The 24252-nt window shown below is 47.8% G+C and overlaps 1 protein-coding gene across 6 annotated transcripts in view; it reads left to right on the top strand.

The window, feature by feature from the left end:
- Positions 1 to 1198: 1198 nt before the first annotated feature.
- The window catches only part of rbms2b (RNA binding motif, single stranded interacting protein 2b), a 181567-nt gene continuing 158513 nt past the window's right edge, over positions 1199 to 24252 (top strand). For 2 of the 6 annotated variants that reach the window (XM_078431557.1, XM_078431550.1), the window contains exon 1: positions 1199 to 1360. In XM_078431557.1, coding sequence (XP_078287683.1) covers positions 1295 to 1360 — 66 coding nt within the window. In that variant the 5' untranslated portion in view covers positions 1199 to 1294. Of the gene's footprint in view, positions 1361 to 22271; positions 22305 to 22452; positions 22482 to 23864; positions 24050 to 24252 lie in introns of those variants that run through there. The other 4 variants (XM_078431554.1, XM_078431552.1, XM_078431551.1 and 1 more) reach the window with 4 other exon arrangements.

Genomic DNA, 24252 nt, shown 5'->3' with positions numbered 1-24252 from the left:
GGGCGTATGGGGAGAAGGCAGGAACGGGGTACTGATTGTGGATGATCAGCCATGATCACATTGAAGGCGGTGCTGGCTCGAAGGGCTGAATGGCCTCCTCCTGCACCTATTGTCTATTGTCTATTGTCCCGACTAGAGCAATGCCATTTACAGCAAATGGCCAAAACACACAAACCAACCTCCCTTCCATCCACCCTCCACAGATGCTGCCCAACCCACTGAGCTACTCCAGCACTGTGCAGCTTGTGTGCATTAACCAGCACCTGCAGTTTCTTGTTTCCACCTTCCACAGGTGCTGTCCGACCGACTGAGTTACTCCAGCGACTTTGTGTCTTTCTTGTGTCAACCAGCATCTGGCCAACCAGAATCTTCTTTCCACCTTCCAGAGATGCTGTCTGACCCAGAGTTCCTCCAGCACTTTGTGTCTTTCTTGTGTCAGGCAGCATCTGCAGTTCCTGGTAGCTACCCTCCACAGATGCTGCCTGGCCCGCTGAGTTACTCCAGCACTTTGTGTCTTTCTTGTGTCAGGCGGCATCTGCACTTCCTTGTAGCTACCCTCCACAGATGCTGCCTGGCCCGCAGCGTGTGTGTGTGCAGTGTGTGTGTGTGTGTGTGTGTGCAGTGTGTGTGTGTGTGTGTGTGTGTGTGTGTGCAGTGTGTGTGTGTGTGTGCAGTGTGTGTGTGTGTGTGTGCAGTGTGTGTGTGGGTGTGTGCAGTGTGTGTGTGTGTGTGTGTGTGCAGTGTGTGTGTGTGTGTGCAGTGTGTGTGCAGTGTGTGTGTGTGTGTGCAGTGTGTGTGTGTGTGGGTGTGTGCAGTGTGTGTGTGTGTGCAGTGTGTGTGTGTGTGCAGTGTGTGTGTGTGTGTGTGTGTGCAGTGTGTGTGTGTGTGTGTGTGCTGTGTGTGTGTGTGTGTGTGTGCAGTGTGTGTGTGTGTGTGTGTGCAGTGTGTGTGTGTGTGGGTGTGTGCAGTGTGTGTGTGTGTGCAGTGTGTGTGCAGTGTGTGTGTGTGTGTGTGTGTGCAGTGTGTGTGTGTGTGTGTGTGTGTGTGTGTGTGTGTGTGTGCAGTGTGTGTGTGTGTGTGTGTGTGTGTGTGTGTGTGTGTGTGCAGTGTGTGTGTGTGTGTGTGTGTGTGCAGTGTGTGTGTGCAGGGCAGGCAGCAGTGTGCAGCTAGAGAGCGCTAGGACCCAGCAAGCGAGGCAACTTGTTCTCCAGTCCCACTTCAGTCCATTTGCAACTTCCCGTGCTGACGTCAGCCTGCTCCTTGCTTTGGCTCAGGTTTGACATTAAAGAGAAAAATGCTGCTGTCGGTACCACGGGCAGGATTCAGCGCCTACCCCTACTCCAGCCGCCCAGCCAAGAAGGTAAGCAGCGCCGCGGCATTCATTGTTCCCGTGTCTCTGTGCAAGGCAGCCAGTGCTGGTGGGCAAGGCAGTGGTGCAGGCTACAGACTGCCTGCCACTGGCACAGTGGCTACACACACTCACACACACACACGCTGCACACACACACACACACACACACACACACAGGGGCTGCCTGCCCGCAGACAGCTCACTGCTGCCACACACCAGCTTGCTGGATCGCTGCTATACACACACACACTGACTACTACCTAGCTCGCTGCGACACACATTAGCTGGCGAGAGCGCTTATTACACACACACCAGCCAGCTTATTACACACACACTAGCTAGCTCACTTATTACACACACACCAGCCAGCTTATTACACACACTAGCTAGCTCACTTATTACACACACACCAGCCAGCTTATTACACACACTAGCTAGCTCACTTATTACACACACACCAGCCAGCTTATTACACACACTAGCTAGCTCACTTATTACACACACAACAGCTTATTACAAACACACTAGCTAGATCACTTATTACACACACCAGCCAGCTTATTACACACACACTAGCTAGCTCACTTATTACACACACACCAGCCAGCTTATTACACACACTAGCTAGCTCACTTATTACACACACATCAGCTTATTACAAACACACTAGCTAGATCACTTATTACACACACCAGCCAGCTTATTACACACACACCAGCCAGTTTATTACACACACACTAGCTAGCTCACTTATTACACACACAACAGCTTACTACAAAACACACTAGCTAGATCACTTATTACACACACCAGCCAGCTTATTACACACACACTAGCTAGCTCACTTATTACACACACACCAGCCAGCTTATTACACACACACTAGCTAGCTCACTTATTACACACACAACAGCTTATTACAAACACACTAGCTAGATCACTTATTACACACACCAGCCAGCTTATTACACACACACTAGCTAGCTCACTTATTACACACACACCAGCCAGCTTATTACACACACACTAGCTAGCTCACTTATTACACACACACCAGCCAGCTTATTACACACACACTAGCTAGCTCACTTATTACACACACAACAGCTTATTACAAACACACTAGCTAGATCACTTATTACACACACCAGCCAGCTTATTACACACACTAGCTAGCTCACTTATTACACACACACCAGCCAGCTTATTACACACACTAGCTAGCTCACTTATTACACACACATCAGCTTATTACAAACACACTAGCTAGATCACTTATTACACACACCAGCCAGCTTATTACACACACACCAGCCAGTTTATTACACACACACTAGCTAGCTCACTTATTACACACACAACAGCTTACTACAAAACACACTAGCTAGATCACTTATTACACACACCAGCCAGCTTATTACACACACACTAGCTAGCTCACTTATTACACACACACCAGCCAGCTTATTACACACACACTAGCTAGATCACTTATTACACACACCAGCCAGCTTATTACACACACACTAGCTAGCTCACTTATTACACACACACACCAGCCAGCTTATTACACACACACTAGCTAGCTCACTTATTACACACACACCAGCCAGCTTATTACACACACACTAGCTAGCTCACTTATTACACACACACCAGCTTATTACAAACACACTAGCTAGATCACTTATTACACACACCAGCCAGCTTATTACACACACACTAGCTAGCTCACTTATTACACACACACCAGCCAGCTTATTACACACACTAGCTAGCTCACTTATTACACACACATCAGCTTATTACAAACACACTAGCTAGATCACTTATTACACACACCAGCCAGCTTATTACACACACTAGCTAGATCACTTATTACACACACACCAGCTTATTACAAACACACTAGCTAGCTCACTTATTACACACACCAGCTTATTACAAACACACTAGCCAGCTCGCTTATTACACACACCAGCCAGTTTATTACACACACACTAGCTAGCTCACTTATTACACACACCAGCCAGCTTATTACACACACACTAGCCAGCTCACTTATTACACACACCAGCCAGCTTATTACAAACACACTAGCCAGCTCGCTTATTACACACACACCAGCCAGCTTATTACACACACACTAGCTAGCTCACTTATTACACACACACCAGCCAGCTTATTACACACACTAGCTAGCTCACTTATTACACACACACCAGCTTATTACAAACACACTAGCTAGCTCACTTATTACACACACCAGCTTATTACAAACACACTAGCCAGCTCGCTTATTACACACACCAGCCAGTTTATTACACACACACTAGCTAGCTCACTTATTACACACACCAGCCAGCTTATTACACACACACTAGCCAGCTCACTTATTACACACACCAGCCAGCTTATTACAAACACACTAGCCAGCTCGCTTATTACACACACACCAGCCAGCTTATTACACACACACTAGCTAGCTCACTTATTGCACACACCAGTCAGCTTATTACAAACACACTAGCTAGATCACTTATTATACACACCAGCCAGCTTATTACACACACACTAGCTAGATCACTTATTACACACACACCAGCCAGCTTATTACACACGCACTAGCTAGCTCACTTATTACACACACCAGCCAGCTTATTACAAACACACTAGCTAGATCACTTATTACACACACCAGCCAGCTTATTACACACACACTAGCTAGCTCACTTATTACACACACCAGCCAGCTTATTACAAACACACTAGCCAGCTCGTTTATTACACACACACCAGCCAGCTTATTACACACACACTAGCTAGCTCACTTATTACACACACCAGCCAGCTTATTACACACGCACTAGCTAGATCACTTATTACAAACACACTAGCCAGCTTATTACACACACACTAGCCAGCTCGCTTATTACACACACCAGCCAGTTTATTACACACACACTAACTAGCTCGCTTATTACACACACCAACCAGCTTATTACACACACACTAACTAGATCACTTATTATACACACCAGCCAGCTTATTACACACACTAGCTAGCTCACTTATTACACACACCAGCCAGCTTATTACAAACACACTAGCTAGCTCACTTATTACACACACGCACGCCAGCTTATTACAAACACACTAGCTAGCTCGCTTATTACACACACACCAGCCAGCTTATTACACACACACTAGCTAGATCACTTATTACAAACACACTAGCCAGCTCGCTTATTACAAACACACTAGCTCGCTTAGTACACACACACTAACTAGCTCGCTTATTACACACACTAGCTCGCTTATTACACACACACTAGCCAGCTTATTACACACACACTAGCTAGCTCACTTATTACACACACATCAGCTTATTACAAACACACTAGCTAGATCACTTATTACACACACCAGCCAGCTTATTACACACACTAGCTAGATCACTTATTACACACCCACCAGCTTATTACAAACACACTAGCTAGCTCACTTATTACACACACCAGCTTATTACAAACACACTAGCCAGCTCGCTTATTACACACACCAGCCAGTTTATTACACACACACTAGCTAGCTCACTTATTACACACACCAGCCAGCTTATTACACACACACTAGCCAGCTCACTTATTACACACACCAGCCAGCTTATTACAAACACACTAGCCAGCTCGCTTATTACACACACACCAGCCAGCTTATTACACACACACTAGCTAGCTCACTTATTACACACATACCAGCCAGCTTATTACACACACTAGCTAGCTCACTTATTACACACACACCAGCTTATTACAAACACACTAGCTAGCTCACTTATTACACACACCAGCTTATTACAAACACACTAGCCAGCTCGCTTATTACACACACCAGCCAGTTTATTACACACACTAGCTAGCTCACTTATTACACACACCAGCCAGCTTATTACACACACACTAGCCAGCTCACTTATTACACACACCAGCCAGCTTATTACAAACACACTAGCCAGCTCGCTTATTACACACACACCAGCCAGCTTATTACACACACACTAGCTAGCTCACTTATTGCACACACCAGTCAGCTTATTACAAACACACTAGCTAGATCACTTATTATACATACCAGCCAGCTTATTACACACACACTAGCTAGATCACTTATTACACACACACCAGCCAGCTTATTACACACGCACTAGCTAGCTCACTTATTACACACACCAGCCAGCTTATTACAAACACACTAGCTAGATCACTTATTACACACACCAGCCAGCTTATTACACACACACTAGCTAGCTCACTTATTACACACACCAGCCAGCTTATTACAAACACACTAGCCAGCTCGTTTATTACACACACACCAGCCAGCTTATTACACACACACTAGCTAGCTCACTTATTACACACACCAGCCAGCTTATTACACACGCACTAGCTAGATCACTTATTACAAACACACTAGCCAGCTTATTACACACACACTAGCCAGCTCGCTTATTACACACACCAGCCAGTTTATTACACACACACTAACTAGCTCGCTTATTACACACACCAACCAGCTTATTACACACACACTAACTAGATCACTTATTATACACACCAGCCAGCTTATTACACACACTAGCTAGCTCACTTATTACACACACACCAGCCAGCTTATTACAAACACACTAGCTAGCTCACTTATTACACACACGCACGCCAGCTTATTACAAACACACTAGCTAGCTCGCTTATTACACACACACCAGCCAGCTTATTACACACACACTAGCTAGATCACTTATTACAAACACACTAGCCAGCTCGCTTATTACAAACACACTAGCTCGCTTAGTACACACACACTAACTAGCTCGCTTATTACACACACTAGCTCGCTTATTACACACACACTAGCCAGCTTATTACACACACACTAGCTAGCTCGCTTATTACACACACCAACCAGCTTATTACACACACTAGCCAGCTCGCTTATTACACACACCAGCCAGCTTATTACACACACACTAACTAGATCACTTATTACACACACCAGCCAGCTTATTACACACACACTAGCTAGCTCATTTATTATACACACACCAGCCAGCTTATTACAAACACACTAGCTAGATCACTTATTACACACACCAGCCAGCTTATTACACACACTAGCTAGCTCACTTATTACACACACCAGCCAGCTTAATACACACACACTAGCTAGCTCACTTATTACACACACACGCCAGCTTATTACACACACACTAGCTAGATCACTTATTACACACACACCAGCCAGCTTATTACACACACACTAGCCAGCTCGCTTATTACACACACCAGCCAGCTTATTCAAACACACTAACTAGCTCGCGTATTACACACACTCGCCAGCTTATTACAAACACACTAACTAGCTCACTTATTACACACACTAGCTAGCTCACTTATTACACACACTAGCAAGCTCGCTTATTACACACACTAGCTAGCTCGCTTATTACACACACCAGCCAGCTTATTACACACACTAGCCAGCTTATTACACACACACTAGCTATCTCGCTTATTACACACACCAGCCAGCTTATTACACACTAGCCAGCTTATTACAAACTCACTAACTAGCTCACTTATTACACACACTTGCTAGCTCACTTATTACACACACTAGCTAGCTCACTTATTACACACACACTAGCTAGCTCGCTTATTACACACACACCAGCCAGCTTATTACACACACTAGCTAGCTCACTTATTACACACACTAGCTAGCTCGCTTATTACATACACCAGCCAGCTTATTACACACACCAGCCAGCTTATTACAAACACACTAACTAGCTTGCTTATTACACACTAACTAGCTCACTTATTACACACACACTAGCTAGCTCACTTATTACACACACTAGCTAGCTCGCTTATTATACACACCAGCCAGCTTATTACACACACTAGCCAGCTTATTACAAACACACTAGCTATCTCACTTATTACACACACACCAGCCAGCTTATTACACACTAGCTAGCTTATTACAAACACACTAACTAGCTCACTTATTACACACACTAGCTAGCTCACTTATTACACACACTAGCTAGCTCGCTTATTACACACACTAGCTAGCTCACTTACTAGACACACACTAGCTAGCTCGCTTATTACACACACACCAGCCAGCTTATTACAAACACACTAACTAGCTCGCTTATTACACACACTCGCCAGCTTATTACAAACACACTAGCTAGCTCGCTTATTACACACACTAGCCAGCTAATTACAAACACACTAACTAGCTCGCTTATTACACACACCAGCCAGCTTATTACACACACTAGCCAGCTTATTACAAAACACTAACTAGATCACCTATTACACACACTAGCCATCTTATACCCCACAGGCTTATAACACACACCAGCCAGCTTATTACACACACTAGCCAGCTCGCTTATTACACACACTAGTGTGCTTATTACAAACACACTAACTATCTCGCTTATTACACACACCAGCCAGCTTATTGCACACACTAGCTCGCTTATTACAAAACACTAACTAGCTCACTTATTACACACACTAGCCAGCTTATTACACACACACTAGCTAGCTCGCTTATTACACACACACTAGCAAGCTCGCTTATTACACACACACCAGCCAGCTTATTACAAACACACTAACTAGCTCGCTTATTACAAACACACTAGCCAGCTCGCTTATTACACACACTAGGCAGCTTATTACACACACACACTAACTAGCTTGCTTATTACAAACACACTAGCCAGCTTATTACAAACACACACACTAGCTAGCTCGCTTATTATACACACCAGCCAGCTTATTACAAACACACACACTAGCTCGCTTATTACACACACTAGCCAGCTCGCTGATTACACACACTAGCTAGCTCGCTTACTACACACACCAGCCAGCTTATTACACACACACTAGCCAGCTCGCTGATTACACACACTAGCTAGCTCGCTTACTACACACACCAGCCAGCTTATTACACACACACTAGCCAGCTCGCTTATTACACACACACTAGCTAGCTCGCTTATTACACACACACTAGCTAGCTCACTTATTACAAACACATTAACTAGTGCGCTTATTATACACACTAGCCAGCTTATTACAAACACACTAACCAGCTCACATATTACACACACACTAGCTAGCTTGCTTATTACCCACAACAGCCAGCTCGCTTATTACACACACACTAGCTAGCTTGCTTATTACACACATGAGCTAGCTCGATTATTACACACACACTAGCTAGCTTGCTTATTACACACACCAGCTAGCTTGCTTATTACACACACATGAGCTAGCTCACTTATTACACACACTAGTTAGCTCGCTTATTATACACACACCAGCTAGCTCACTTATTACACACACACACTAGCTCGCTTATTACACACACACACACTAGCTCGCTTATTACACACACTAACTAGCTCGCTTATTACACACACTAACTAGCTCATTTATTACAAACACACTAGGTAGCTCACTTATTATACACTCTAGCTAGTGCGCTTATTACACACACACTAGTTAGCGTGCTTAGTACACAAACTAGCCAGCTTATTACAAACACACTAGCTAGCTCACTTATTTCAAACACACTAACTAGCTCGCTTATTACACACACTAGCTTGCACGCTTATTACACACACTAGCCAGCTTATTACAAAACACTAACTAGCTCACCTATTACACACACTAGCCAGCTTATAACACACGGGCTTATAACACACACTACCTCGCTTATTACACATACACTAGCTAGTGCGCTTATTACACACACTAGCTAATGCACTTATTATACACACTAGCTCGCTTATTACAAACACACGAACTAGCTCGCTTATTACACACACTAGCTAGCACGCTTTTTACACACACTAACCAGCTTATTACAAACACACTAACTTGCTCGCCTATTACACACACACTAACTAGCTCACTTATTACACACACACTAACTAGCTCACTTATTACACACACACACTAGCTAGCTCGCTTATTCCACACACACTAGCTAGCATGCTTATTACACACACTAACTAGCTCACTTATTACACACACACACTAGCTAGCTCGCTTATTCCACACACATTAGCTAGCGCCCTTATTACACACACTAACCAGCTTATTACAAACACAGTAACTAGCTCGCATATTACAAACACACTAGCTAGCTCACTTATTACAAACACACTAACTAGCTCACTTATTACACACACCAGCTAGCATGCTTATTACACACACTAGCTAGCGCGCTTATTACACACACACTAACTAGCTCACTTATTACAAACACACGAGCGAGCTCGCTTATTACACACATTAGCTAGCTCACTTATTACACACACACTAGCTAGCTCGCTTATTACACACACTAGCCAGCTTATTACACACACTAGCTAGCTCGCTTATGAAACACACACTAGCTAGCTCGCTTATTACGCACAAACTAACTAGCTCGCTTATTACACACACACTAGCTAGCTCGCTTATGACACACACACTAGCTAGCTCGCTTATTGCACACACTAGCTAGCTCGCTTATTACCCACACTATCTAGCTCGCTTGTGACACACACACTAGCCAGCTCGCTTAGTACACACACTAGCCAGCTTATTACAAACACACTAGCTAGCTCACTTATTTCGAACACACTAACTATCTCGCTTGTTACACACACTAGCTAGCGCACTTATTACACACACTAGCTAGCACGCTTATTACACACACTAACTATCTCGCTTGTTACACACACTAGCTAGCGCGCTTGTTACACACACTAACTAGCGCGCTTATTACACACACTAACTAGCGCGCTTATTACACACACCAGCGTGCTTATTACACACACTAGCTAGCTCGCTTAGTACACACACTAGCTAGCTCGCTTAGTACACACACTAACTAGCGCACGTATTACACACACACTGGCTAGCTCGCTTATTACACACACACTAACTAGCTCACTTATTACACACACACTAACTAGCTCGCTTATTACACACACTAGCTAGCTCGCTTATTACACACACACTAACTAGCTCACTTATTACACACACACTAACTAGCTCACTTATTACACACACTAACTAGCTCGCTTATTACACATACTAGCTAGCTCGCTTATTACACACACACTAACTAGCTCACTTATTACACACACACTAACTAGCTCGCTTATTACACACACTAACTAGCTCGCTTATTACACACACTAGCTAGCTCGCTTATTACACACACTAGCTAGCGCGCTTATTACACACACTAGCTAGCGCGCTTATTACACACACTAGCTAATGCACTTATTATACACACTAGCCAGCTTATTACACACACACTAACTAGCTTGCTTATTACACACACTAGCTCGCTTATTACACACACTAGCTTGCTCACCTATTACACACACACACTAGCTAGCTCGCTTATTACACACACTAGCCAGCTTATTACAAACACACTAACTAGCTTGCTTATTACACACACTAGCTAGCTCGCTTATTACGCACACTCTACTAACTAGCTCGCTTATTACACACACTAGCCAGCTCGCTTATTACACACACTAGCTAGCTCTCTTATTACAAACACACTAACTAGCTAGCTTATTACACACACGAGCCACACTTAGTACACACACTAGCGTGCTACCGTTATTACACACACTAACCAGCTTATTACAAACACACCAACTTGCTCGCCTATTACACACACACTAGCTAGCTCACTTATTACACACACACTAGCTAGTCAGCTTATTACACACACACTAGCTAGCCTGCTTATTACACACACACTAGCTAGTCAGCTTGTTACACACACTAGCTAGCTCGCTTATTACTCACACACTAGCTAGTCAGCTTATTACACACACTAGCTAGCTCGCTTATTACACACACATTAATTAGCTCACTTATTACACACACACTAGCCAGCTTGCTTATTACACACACTAGCGTGCTTATTACAAACACACTAGCTAGATCACTTATTACACACACACACCAGCCAGCTTATTACACACACGCTAGCTAGCTCGCTTATTACACACACACCAGCCAGCTTATTACACACACACCAGCTAGATCACTTATTACAAACACACTAGCCAGCTCGCTTATTACAAACACACTAGCTCGCTTAGTACACACACACTAACTAGCTCACTTATTACAAACACACTAACTAGCTCGCTTATTACACACACTAGCTAGCTCGCTTATTACAAACACACTAACTAGCTCGCTTAATACACACACACTAGCTAGCTCGCTTAATACACACACTAGCTAGCTCGCTTATTACAAACACACTAGCTAGCTCACTTATTACACACACCAGCCAGCTTATTACAAACACACTAGCCAGCTCGCTTATTACACACACCAGCCAGCTTATTCAAACACACTAACTAGCTCGCGTATTACACACACTCGCCAGCTTATTACAAACACACTAACTAGCTCACTTATTACACACACTAGCTAGCTCACTTATTACACACACTAGCTAGCTCGCTTATTACACACACTAGCTAGCTCGCTTATTACACACACCAGCCAGCTTATTACACACACTAGCCAGCTTATTACACACACACTAGCTATCTCGCTTATTACACACACCAGCCAGCTTATTACACACTAGCCAGCTTATTACAAACTCACTAACTAGCTCACTTATTACACACACTTGCTAGCTCACTTATTACACACACTAGCTAGCTCGCTTATTACACACACACTAGCTAGCTCGCTTATTACACACACACCAGCCAGCTTATTACACACACTAGCTAGCTCACTTATTACACACACTAGCTAGCTCGCTTATTACACACACCAGCCAGCTTATTACACACACCAGCCAGCTTATTACAAACACACTAACTAGCTTGCTTATTACACACTAACTAGCTCACTTATTACACACACACTAGCTAGCTCACTTATTACACACACTAGCTAGCTCGCTTATTATACACACCAGCCAGCTTATTACACACACTAGCCAGCTTATTACAAACACACTAGCTATCTCACTTATTACACACACACCAGCCAGCTTATTACACACTAGCTAGCTTATTACAAACACACTAACTAGCTCACTTATTACACACACTAGCTAGCTCACTTATTACACACACTAGCTAGCTCGCTTATTACACACACTAGCTAGCTCACTTACTACACACACTAGCTAGCTCGCTTATTACACACACACCAGCCAGCTTATTACAAACACACTAACTAGCTCGCTTATTACACACACTCGCCAGCTTATTACAAACACACTAGCTAGCTCGCTTATTACACACACTAGCCAGCTAATTACAAACACACTAACTAGCTCGCTTATTACACACACCAGCCAGCTTATTACACACACTAGCCAGCTTATTACAAAACACTAACTAGATCACCTATTACACACACTAGCCATCTTATACCCCACAGGCTTATAACACACACCAGCCAGCTTAATACACACACTAGCTAGATCGCTTATAACAAACACACTAGCTAGCTCACTTATTACACACACACTAGCCAGCTTATTACACACACTCTCTAGCTTATTACAAACACACTAACTACCTCGCTTATTACACACACACTAGCTAGCGCGCTTATTACACACACTAGCTAATGCACTTATTATACACACTAGCCAGCTTATTACAAACACACTAACTAGCTTGCTTATTACACACACAACCAACTCACTTATTACACACACTAGTTAGCTCGCTTATTACACACACACCAGATAGCTCACTTATTACACACACACACTAGCTCACTTATTACACACACTAGCTAGCTTGCTCATTACAAACACACTAGCTAGCTCGCTTATTACACACACACTAGCTCGCTTATTACACACACACACCAGCTAGCTCGTTATTACACACACTAGCTAGCGTATTACACATACTAGCGAGCTCGCTTATTACACACAACAGCCAGCTCGCTTATTACAAACATTAGCTAGCTCGCTTATTACACACTAACTAGCTCGCTTGTTACACACACACTAGCTAGCTCACTTATTAAACACACTAGCTAGCTCGCTTATTACACACACACACTAGCTAGCTGACGTATTACACACACACTAGCTAGCTCACTTATTACACACAAACTAACTAGCTCGCTTTTTACACACACTAGCTAGCTCACTTATTACACACACACTAACTAGCTAGCTTATTACAAACACACTAACTAGCTCGTTTATTACAAACACACTAGCTAGCTTGCTTATTACACACACTAGCTAGCTCGCTTATTACAAACACACTAGCTAGCACGCTTATTGCACACACACACTAACTAGCTCACATATTACAAACACACTAGCTGGCTCACTTATTACACACACTAACTAGCTCACTTATTACACACACACTAGCTAGCACGCTTATTGCACACACTAACCAGCTCGCTTATTATACACACACAAGCTAGCATGCATATTACACACACACTAGCTAGCTCGCTTATTACAAACACACTAACTAGCTCGCTTATTACAAACACACTAACTAGCTCACTTATTACAAACACACTAACTAGTTTCTTATTACAAACACGCTTGCTAGCTCGCTTATTACAAACACACTAACTACCTCACTTAGTATACACACTAGCCAACTTAGTACAAACACACTAACTAGCTCACTTATGACAAACACACTAACTAGCTCGCTTATGCACACTAGCCAGCTTAGTACAAACACACTAACTAGCTCACTGATTACACACACTAGCTAGCTCGCTTATTATACACACTAGCTAGTGCGCTTATTACACACATTAGCTTATTACACACTAACTAGCTCACTTATTACACACACACTAACTAGCTCACTTATTACACACACACTAGCTAGCTCGCTTATTACACACACTAGCTAGCTCGCTTATTACACACACTAACTAGCTTATTACAAACACACTAACTAGCTCGCTTATTACACACACTAGCTAGCTCACTTATTACAAACACACTAACTAGCTCGCTTATTACACACACACTAGCCAGCTTATTACACACACACTAACTAGCTTGCTTATTACACACACACTAGCTAGCTCACTTATTACACACACACTAACTAGCTCGCTTATAACACACACTAGCTAGCTCGCTTATTACACACACACTAGCTAGCACGCTTATTACACACACACGACCTAGCTCGCTTATTACACACACTAACCAGCTTATTACAAACACACTAACTAGCTTGCTTATTACAAACACACTAACTAGCTCGCTTATTACAAACACACTAACTAGCTCACTTATTACAGACACACTAACTAGCTCACTTATTACAAACACGCTAGCTAGCTCGCTTATTACAAACACACTAACTAGCTCACTTAGTATACACACTAGCCAGCTTAGTACAAACATACTAACTAGCTCACTTATGACAAACACACTAACTAGCTCACTTATTATGCACACTAGCCAGCTTAGTACAAACACACTAACTAGCTCACTGATTACACACACTAGCTAGCTCGCTTATTACACACACTAGCTAGTGCGCTTATTACACACATTAGCTTATTACACACTAACTAGCTCACTTATTACACACACACTAACTAGCTCACTTATTACACACACACTAGCTAGATCACTTAGTACAAACACACTAACTAGCTCACTTATTACACACACTAGCCACACTTAGTACACACACTAGCGCGCTTATTACACACACTAACCAGCTTATTACAAACACACCAACTTGCTCGCCTATTACACACACACTAGCCAGCTCGCTTATTACACACACACTAGCCAGCTTATTACACACACACTAACTAGCACGCTTATTACACACACACTAGCTAGTTCAGTTATTACACACACAGTAACTAGCTCACTTATTACACACACTAGCTAGTTCACTTATTACAAACACAGTAACTAGCTCACTTATTACAAACACACTAGCTAGCTCACTTATGACAAACACACTAACTAGCTCGCTTATTATACACACTAGCTAGCTTATTACACACACTAGCTAGCACGCTTATTACACACTCTAGCTAGCTCTATTATTAAACACACTAATGTACTTATTACACACACTAGCTAGCGCCCTTATTACACACACTAGCTAGCTCGCTTATTACACATACTGGCTAGCTCGCTTATTACACACACTAGCCAGCTCACTGATTGCACACACTAGCTAGCACGCTTATTACACACACTAGCTAGTGCGCTTATTACACACATTAGCTTATTACACACTAACTAGCTCAATTATTACACACACACTAGCTAGCTCACTTATTACACACACTAGCCAGCTCGCTTATTTCACACACTAGCTAGCTCACTTATTACAAACACGCTAACTAGCTTGCTTATTATACACACTAGCCAGCTTATTACAAACACGCTAGCTAGCTCGCTTATTACAAACACACTAGCTAGCTCGCTTATTACACACACACCAGCCAGCTTATTACACACACTAGCTAGCGCGCTTATTACACACACTAGCCAGCTTATTGCAAACACATTAACTAGCTTGCTTATTACACACACTAGGTAGCTTGCTTATTACACACACTAGCTAGCTCGCTTATTACACACACACTAGCCAGCTTATTACACACACTAGCCAGCTCACTTATTACAAACACACTAACTAGCTCACTTATTACACACACTAGCTAGCTCACTTATTACACACACACTAGCCAGCTCACGTATTACAAACACACTAGCCAGCTTATTACAAACACACTAGCCTGCTCACTTATTACAAACACACTAACTAGCTCACTTATTACACACACTAGCCAGCTCCCTTATTACAAACACACTAACTAGCTCGCTTATTACACACACTAGCCACACTTAGTACACACACTAGCACGCTTATTACAAACACACCAACTTGCTCGCCTATTACACACACACTAGCTAGCTCACGTATTACAAACACACTAGCCAGCTCACGTATTACAAACACACTAGCTAGCTTGCTTATTACACACACACTAACCAGCTTATTACAAACACACTAACTAGCTTGCTTATGACATACACACTAGCTAGCACGCTTATTACACACACTTGCTAGCTTATTACACACACACTAGCTCGCTTATTACACACACTAGCTAGCTTATTACACACTCACTAGCTAGCACGCTTATTACACACTCTAGCTAGCTCTATTATTATACACACTAGCGCACATAACACACACACTAGCTAGCGCCTTTATTACACACACTAACTAGCTCGCTTATTACACACACTAACTAGCACGCTTATTACACACACTAACTCGCTTATTACACACACTAGCCAGCTTATTACACACACTAGCCAGCTCGATTATTACACACACTAGCCAGCTTATTACAAACACACTAGCTAGCTCGCTTATTACACACACACTAGCTAGCTCGCTTATTACACACACTAGCTAGCTCGCTTATTACACACACACGAGCTAGCACCTTTATTACACACAGTAGCTAGCTCGCTTATTACACACACACTAACTAGCTCACTTATTAAACACACACTAGCTAGCTCGCTTATTACACACTAGCTAGCTCGCAGTATACTGTACACACACAGTATACAGTTGTACAAATTCATTCCTCTCCCTCTTTGGGATGGAGGTTGGTCTCCTTTCAAAGAAAAAAACTGTTTACCATTCTTTTGATTAGATCATTCAATCTGCAAGAATAAAATAAAGAAAAGAAGGGTGAGATTTGGGGAAGGGTTCAAGTGATCAGACTGTTGCGTTGACCGGAGTTTTTAGCCAAGAGAGGCTTTTATTTTGTGTGGGGGGGGGGAGATTGGAGATAGCGGGATTCTGGGTATGGTGGAGAGGTGGAGAGAGAGGGGGAGAGAGAGGGGTGGGAGGAAGGAAGGGGAGGGAGAGAGAGAGAGAGGAGGGAGGGGGAGGGAGGGAGAGGGGGGAGAGAGGGAAGGGGGGGGGAGAGTGGAGGGGGGTCACTTTTCCTTGTGGGAAACTTTCCCATGACTCTCTCTGAAGACTCAAGTCTGAAGAAGGGTCCTGATCCGAAACGTCGCCTGTCCATGTTCTCCACAGATGCTGCCTGACTCGCTGAGTTACTCCAGCACTCTGTGAAACGTCACCTATCCATGCTCCACAGATGCTGCCTGACCCGCTGAGTTACTCCAGCACTGTGTGAAACGTCACCTATCCATGTTCTCCACAGATGCTGCCTGACCCGCTGAGTTACTCCAGCACTCTGTGAAACGTCACCTATCCATGTTCTGCACAGATGCTGCCTGACCCGCTGAGTGTGTGAGTGGCTGTGTGTGTGGGTGAGTGTGTATGAGTGTGTGAGTGTGTGTGGGTGGGTGAGTGGGTGAGTGTGCGTGTGAGTGGGTGTGTGGGTGGGTGAGTGTGTGAGTGGATGAGTGTGTGTGTGTGTGGGTGTGTGAGTGGGTGGGTGAGTGTGTGTGAGTGGGTGTGTGTGTGGGTGGGTGAGTGTGTGTGAGTGGGTGTGTGGGTGAGTGGGTGTGTGTGTGAGTGAGAGAGTGTGTGGGTGTGAGTGAGTGAGTGAAGGGGTGAAGGGGTATGTGGGTGAGTGTGAATGGGTGAGTGTGTGAGAGTGTGGGTGAGTGTGTGTCAGTGGGTGGGTGAGTGTGTGAGTGTGTGACTGGGTGAGTGTGTGTGAGTGTGAGTGAGGAGGTGAGTGAGGGGGTGTGAGTGAGAGTGTGAGTGTGTGAGAGAGTGTGAGTGTGTGAGTGAGAGTGCAAGTGTGAGTGTGCGAGTGGGTGAGGGGGAGAGAGGGTGGGTAGTGAGTGAGGGCGGGAGTGAGGGAGGGAGTGAGGGAGGGAGGGAGTGAAAGAGTGGGGGAGGGAGTGAGTGAGGGAATGAGGGAGGGAGGGAGGGAGTGAGTGTGGGAGGGGGTGAGGGAGGGAGGGAGGGAGGGGGTGAGGGAGGGAGGGAGTGAGGGAGTGAGTGAATGAGTGAGGGAGTGAGGGAGTGAGGGCGGGAAGGAGTGGTAGAGGGAGTGAGTCAGTGAGGGAGTGAGAGTGAGGGAGTGTGTGAGGGTAGGGAGGGGAGTGAGTGAGTGAGTGAGGAGGGAGGGAGTGAGTGAGTGAGGGAGTGATAGAGGGAGTGAGTGAGTGAGGGAGGGATAGAGGGAGTGAGTGAGTGAGTGAGGGAGTGAGTGAGGGAGTGAGTGAGGGAGGGAGTGAGGGAGTGAGTGTGAGTCAGTGAGTGAGTGAGTGAGTGAGAAGGAGGGAGTGAGTGAGTGAAGGAGGGAGTGATAGAGTGAGTGAGTGAGTGAGTGAGGAGGGAGTGAGGGATGGAGTGAGGAGGGAGTGAGTGAAGGAGGGAGGGAGTGAGTGAGTGAGTGAGTGATAGAGGGAGTGAGTGAGTGAGTGAGTGAGTGAGTGAGGGAGTGAGTGAGGGAGGGGGTGAGGGAGGGAGGGAGTGAGGGAGGGAGTGAGTGAGGGAGGGGGTGAGGGAGGGAGTGAGTGAGGGGTGAGGAGGGAGTGAGGGAGTGAGGAGGGAGGGTAAGGAGGGTGGTGAGTGAGTGAGTGAGTGTGGGAGGGGGTGAGGGAGTGAGTGAGGGAGGGGGTGAGGGAGGAAGGGAGGGAGGGAGGGAGAGGAAAGGAGGGAGTGAATGAGTGAGTGGGTGAGGGAGTGAGTCAGTGAGGGAGTGAGGAGGGAGTGAGGGAGGAAGTGACGAGGGAGGGAGGGTAGTGAGTGAGTGAGTGAGCGAGTGAGTGAGTGAGTGAGTGATAGAGGGAGTGAGTGAGTGAGGGAGTGAGTGAGTGAGTGAGTGAGTGAGTGAGTGAGTGAGTGAGTGAGTGAGTGAGTGATAGAGGGAGTGAGTGAGGAGGGAGAGAGTGAGGGGATAGAGTGAGTGAGGATGGAGTGAGGGGAGAGAGTGAGGGAGTGAGTGAGTGAGGGAAGGAGGGAGAGAGTGAGTGAGGGAGTGAGTGAGTGAGGAGGGAGGGAGTGAGGGAGTGATAGAGTGAGGGAGTGAGTGTGAGTGAGTGAGGGAGGGGGTGAGTGAGTGAGTGAGTGAGTGAGTGAGTGAGTGAGTGAGTGAGTGAGTGAGTGAGTGAATGAGTGAGGGAGGGGGTGAGGGAGTGAGGGCGGGAAGGAGTGATAGAGGGAGTGAGTCAGTGAGGGAGTGGGAGTGAGGGAGTGAGTGAGGGTAGGGAGGGGAGTGAGTGAGTGAGTGAGTGAGTGAGTGAGTGAGAAGGGAGGGAGTGAGTGAGTGAGGGAGTGATAGAGGGAGTGAGTGAGTGAGGGAGGGATAGAGGGAGTGAGTGAGTGAGTGAGGGAGTGAGTGAGGGAGTGAGGGAGTGAGTGAGGGAGGGAGTGAGGGAGTGAGAGTGAGTGAGTGAGTGAGTGAGTGAGAAGGAGGGAGTGAGTGAGTGAAGGAGGGAGTGATAGAGTGAGTGAGTGAGTGAGTGAGTGAGGAGGGAGTGAGGGAGGGAGTGAGGAGGGAGTGAGGGAGGGAGTGAGTGAAGGAGGGAGGGAGTGAGTGAGTGAGTGAGTGAGTGAGTGAGTGAGTGAGTGAGTGAGTGAGTGATAGAGGGAGTGAGTGAGTGAGTGAGTGAGTGATAGAGGGAGTGAGTGAGTGAGTGAGGGAGTGAGTGAGGGAGGGGGTGAGGGAGGGAGTGAGGGAGGGAGTGAGTGAGGGAGGGGGTGAGGAGGGAGTGAGGGAGTGAGGAGGGAGGGTAAGGAGGGTAGTGAGTGAGTGAGTGAGTGAGTGTGGGAGGGGGTGAGGGAGTGAGTGAGGGAGGGGGTGAGGGAGGGAGGGAGGGAGGGAGGGAGGGAGAGGAAAGGAGGGAGTGAGTGAGTGAGTGAGTGAGGGAGTGAGTCAGTGAGGGAGTGAGGAGGGAGTGAGGGGAGAGAGTGAGTGAGTGAGGAAGTGAGTGAGGTAGTGAGTGAGTGAGTGAGTGAGTGAGGAAGTGAGTGAGTGAGTGAGTCAGTGAAGGAGGGAGGGAGTGAGGGAGTGAGGAGGGAGGGAGGGAGTGAGGGAGTGAGTGAGTGAGGAGGGAGTGAGGAGGGAGGGAGGGAGGGAGTGAGGGAGTGATAGAGGGAGTGAGTGAGAGGAGGGAGGGAGGGAGGGAGTGAGGAGGGAGTGAGTGAGTGAGGGGGGGGGTGAGTGAGGGTAGTGAGTGGTGGGAGGAGGGAGTGATAGAGGGAGTGAGTGAGTGATTGTGAGTGAGTGAGGAGGGAGTGAGTCAGTGAGTCAGTGAGGGAGGGAGGGAGGGAGGGAGTGAGTGAGTGAGTGAGTCAGTGAGGGAGGGAGTGAAGGAGGGAGTGAGTCAGTGAAGGAGGGAGTGAGGGAGTGAGTCAGTGAAGGAGGGAGGGAGGGAGTGAGTGAGTGAGTCAGTGAAGGAGGGAGGGAGTGAGTGAGTCAGTGAAGGAGGGAGGGAGGGAGTGAGTGAGTGAGAGTGAGTGAAGGAGGGAGTCAGTGAGGGAGTGATAGAGGGAGTGAGTCAGTGAGAGAGTGAGGGAAGGAGGGAGTGAGTGAGTGAGTGAGTGAGTGAGGGAGTCAGTCAGTGAAGGAGGGAGGGAGGGAGTGAGTGAGTGAGTCAGTGAAGGAGGGAGGGAGTGAGTGAGTGAGTCAGTGAAGGAGGGAGGGAGGGAGGGAGTGAGGGAGTGAGTGAGTGTGAGTGAAGGAGGGAGTCAGTGAGGGAGTGATAGAGGGAGTGAGTGAGGAGTGAGTGAGGGGCGGGGGGTTGTGGTGAGACAGTGAGTGAGTGAGTGAGTGAGTGAGTGAGGGAGTGAGTGAGGGAGTGAGGGAGTGAGTGAGGGAGTGATAGAGGGAGTGATTGAGGGAGTGAGTGAGTGAGGGAGTGTGTGAGGGAGTGTGTGAGTAAGTGAGGAGGGAGTGAGTGAGAGGGTGAGTGTAGTGAGTGAGTGTGTGAGGGAGTGAGGAGGGAGTGAGGTAGTGAAGGAGGGAGGGAGTGATAGAGGGAGTGATAGAGGGAGTGAGGGAGTGAGTGTGGGAGGGGGGTGAGGGAGTTAGTGTGAGAGTGAGTGAGGGTAGTGAGTGAGGGTAGTGAGTGAGGGTAGGGAGGGAGGGTAGTGAGGCAGTGTAGTGAGGGAGTGAGTCAGTGAAGGAGGGAGTGAGTCAGTGAAGGAGGGAGTGAGTCAGTGAAGGAGGGAGTGAGGGAGTGAGGGAGTGTGAGGGAGTGAGGGAGTGAGTCAGTGAAGGAGGGAGTGAGTCAGTGAAGGAGGGGAGTGAGTGAGTGAGGGAGTCTGTGAGGGAGTGAGGGAGTGTGTGAGTGAGTGACTGAAGGAGTGAGTCAGTGAGGGAGGGAGGGAGTGAGGGAGGGAGTCAGTGAAGGAGGGAGTGAGGGAGTGTGGGAGTGAGGGAGTGTGAGGAGTGTGTGAGGGAGTGAGGGAGTGTGAGGGAGTGTGAGGTGAGTGTGAGGGAGGTGAGGGAGTGTGAGGGAGTGAGGGAGTGAGGGAGTGTGAGGGGAGTGACTGAAGGAGTGAGTCAGAGTGAGGGGAGGGAGGGAGTGAGGGAGTGAGGGAGTGTGAGGGAGTGAGGGAGTGAGTCAAGTGAAGGAGGGAGTGAGGGAGTGGTGAGTGAGTGAGGGGAGGAGGGAGGGAGTGAGGGAGTGTGAGTGAGTGAGGGGAGGGAGGAGGGAAGTGAGTGAGGGAGTGAGAGTGAATGAGTGAGTGAGGGGAGGAGGGAGTGATAGAGGGAGTGAGTGAGGGTAGTGAGGGTAGTGAGTGAGGGGCGGCGGGGGGGGTGGGGGGGTGTTGTGGTGTAACAGAGGGGGGCAATGCGGTCACAATCCGGCTCGGGGGAGGTTTCTCTGACACGGGTTCCGGGAGAGATGGGAACCAACGCAGTGCGTGAGTGTGAGACTCAGACAGAGAGACGGTCCCGGCCGGCTCGGCCCGCCCAGCGTCGTGATAGCCACAGCCCCCCCTCCTCCACCCCACTCCCGCAGCGCCCGCACCAGTGCCCGCTCACCCCCCCCCCCCCCCCCCGCCTCCACCACACTGAGCGAACGGTGAGCTGTGTGCACAGTGAGTAGAGTCAGCGCCCCTCTCCCCCTTCTCCCTCTCCCCCCCTCCCTCTCTCTCCTTCCCCCTCTCCCCTCTCTCTCCCCCTCCCCTCTCTCTCCTTCCCCCTCTCCCCTCTCTCTCCTTCCCCCTCTCCCCTCTCTCTCCCCCTCCCCTCTCTCTCCTTCCCCCTCTCCCCTCTCTCGCTTCCCCCCTCTCCCCTCTCTCTCCCTCCCCCTCCCCTCTCTCTCCCCCCCTCCTTCCCCCCCTCCTCTCTCTCTCTCCCATCCCCCTCTCTCTCCCCTCCCCTCTCTCTCCTTCCCCCTCTCCCCTCTCTCGCTTCCCCCCTCTCCCCTCTCTCTCCTTCCCCCTCCCCTCTCTCTCCCCCCTCCTTCCCCCCTCCCTCTCTCTCTCTCCCATCCCCCTCTCTCTCCCCCTCCCCTCTCTCTCTCCCCCCTCCCCTCTCTCTCCTTCCCCCTCTCCCCTCTCTCTCCTTCCCCCTCCCCTCTCTCTTTCCCCTCTCTCCTTTCTCCTTGCCCCTCCCACCCCCTCCCCTTTTCTCCTCCCCTCTCTCTCCTCCCTTCTCCCCTCCCTCTCTCTCCTTCCCCTCTTTTCCCTCTCCCCTCTCTCTTCCCCACCCCTTTCTCCTCCCCTCTCTCTCCCCCCCTCCTTCCCCCTCCCCTCTCTCTCTCTCTCCCATCCCCCTCTCTCTCCCCCTCCCCCTCTCTCTCCCCCTCTCCCCTCTCTCGCTTCCCCCCCCATCCCCTCTCTCTCCTTCCCCCTCCCCTCTCTCTCTTCCCCCTCTCTCCTTTCTCCTTGCCCCTCCCATCCCCTCCCCTTTCTCCTCCCCTCTTTCTCCTTCCCCTCCCCTTTCTCCTCCCCTCTCTCTCTGTCTCCCTCCCCTCCCTCTCTCTCCTTCCCTCTTTCTCTCTCCCCTCCCTCCTCTCTCTCTCCTCCCCTCTCTCTCTCTCTCCCCCCCTCCCCTCTCTCTTTCCCCCTCCCCTCTCTCCTCCCCTCCTCTCTCCTTCCCCCTCCCCTCTCTCTCTCTCTTCCCCTCTCTCTCCTTCCCCTCCCCTTTCTCCTCCCCTCTCCTTCCCCCTCCTTCCCCCTGCCCTCTCTCTCTCTCCCCTCTTTCTCTCTCCCCCTCCCCTCTCTCTCTCTCTCCCCTCTCCCCTCTCTCTTTCTCTCTCCCCCCTCCCCTCTCTCTCTCTCTCTCTCTCTCTCTCTCTCCCCATCCCTCTCTCTCTCCCCTCCCCCTCTCTCCTTCCCCCTCCCTCTCTCTCCTTCCCCCTCCCCTCTCTCTCCCCTCTCTCTCCCCTCTCTCCCCCCCCTTCTCCCCTCTCTCTCCCTCTCTCCCCCCCCCCCTCTCCCCTCTCTCTCCCCCTCTCACCCCTCCCACATCCCCTGAGGGAGCTCCCTGTCGTGGCCTTGTGTCCAGTGGGCATTGTTGGGCTGGCACTGGCAGGTGCTGCTCTCCCTGGCCAGGGTGAGGCTGGCATTTGCCAGGGAGGGGGCAGTCCCGTGTGCAGGGAGGGTGACACGCGAGGGGGGCAAGTTGTAGCTCCTTGTTAGTCGTTGATGGTGGATAGGACGTGAGTGTGTGTGTGTGTGGGGAGTGTGGCGTGTGTGGTGTGTGTGGGGAGTGTGTGTGTGTGGTGTGAGTGTGTGTGTGTCGGGAGTGTGTGTGTGTGTGGGGGGGGTGTGTGTGTCTGTGTGTGTGTGTGTGTGTGTGTGTGTGTGTGTGTGGGGTGTGTGTGTGTGTGGGGTGTGTGTGTGGGGTGTGTGTGGGGTGTGT

This window comes from Rhinoraja longicauda, chromosome 42 (genome assembly GCF_053455715.1).
Source record: "Rhinoraja longicauda isolate Sanriku21f chromosome 42, sRhiLon1.1, whole genome shotgun sequence".
Lineage (NCBI taxonomy): Eukaryota > Metazoa > Chordata > Chondrichthyes > Rajiformes > Arhynchobatidae > Rhinoraja > Rhinoraja longicauda.
The sequence above is the reverse complement of the archived record's forward strand: the minus strand, read 5'-3'. Positions and strand labels throughout refer to the sequence as shown.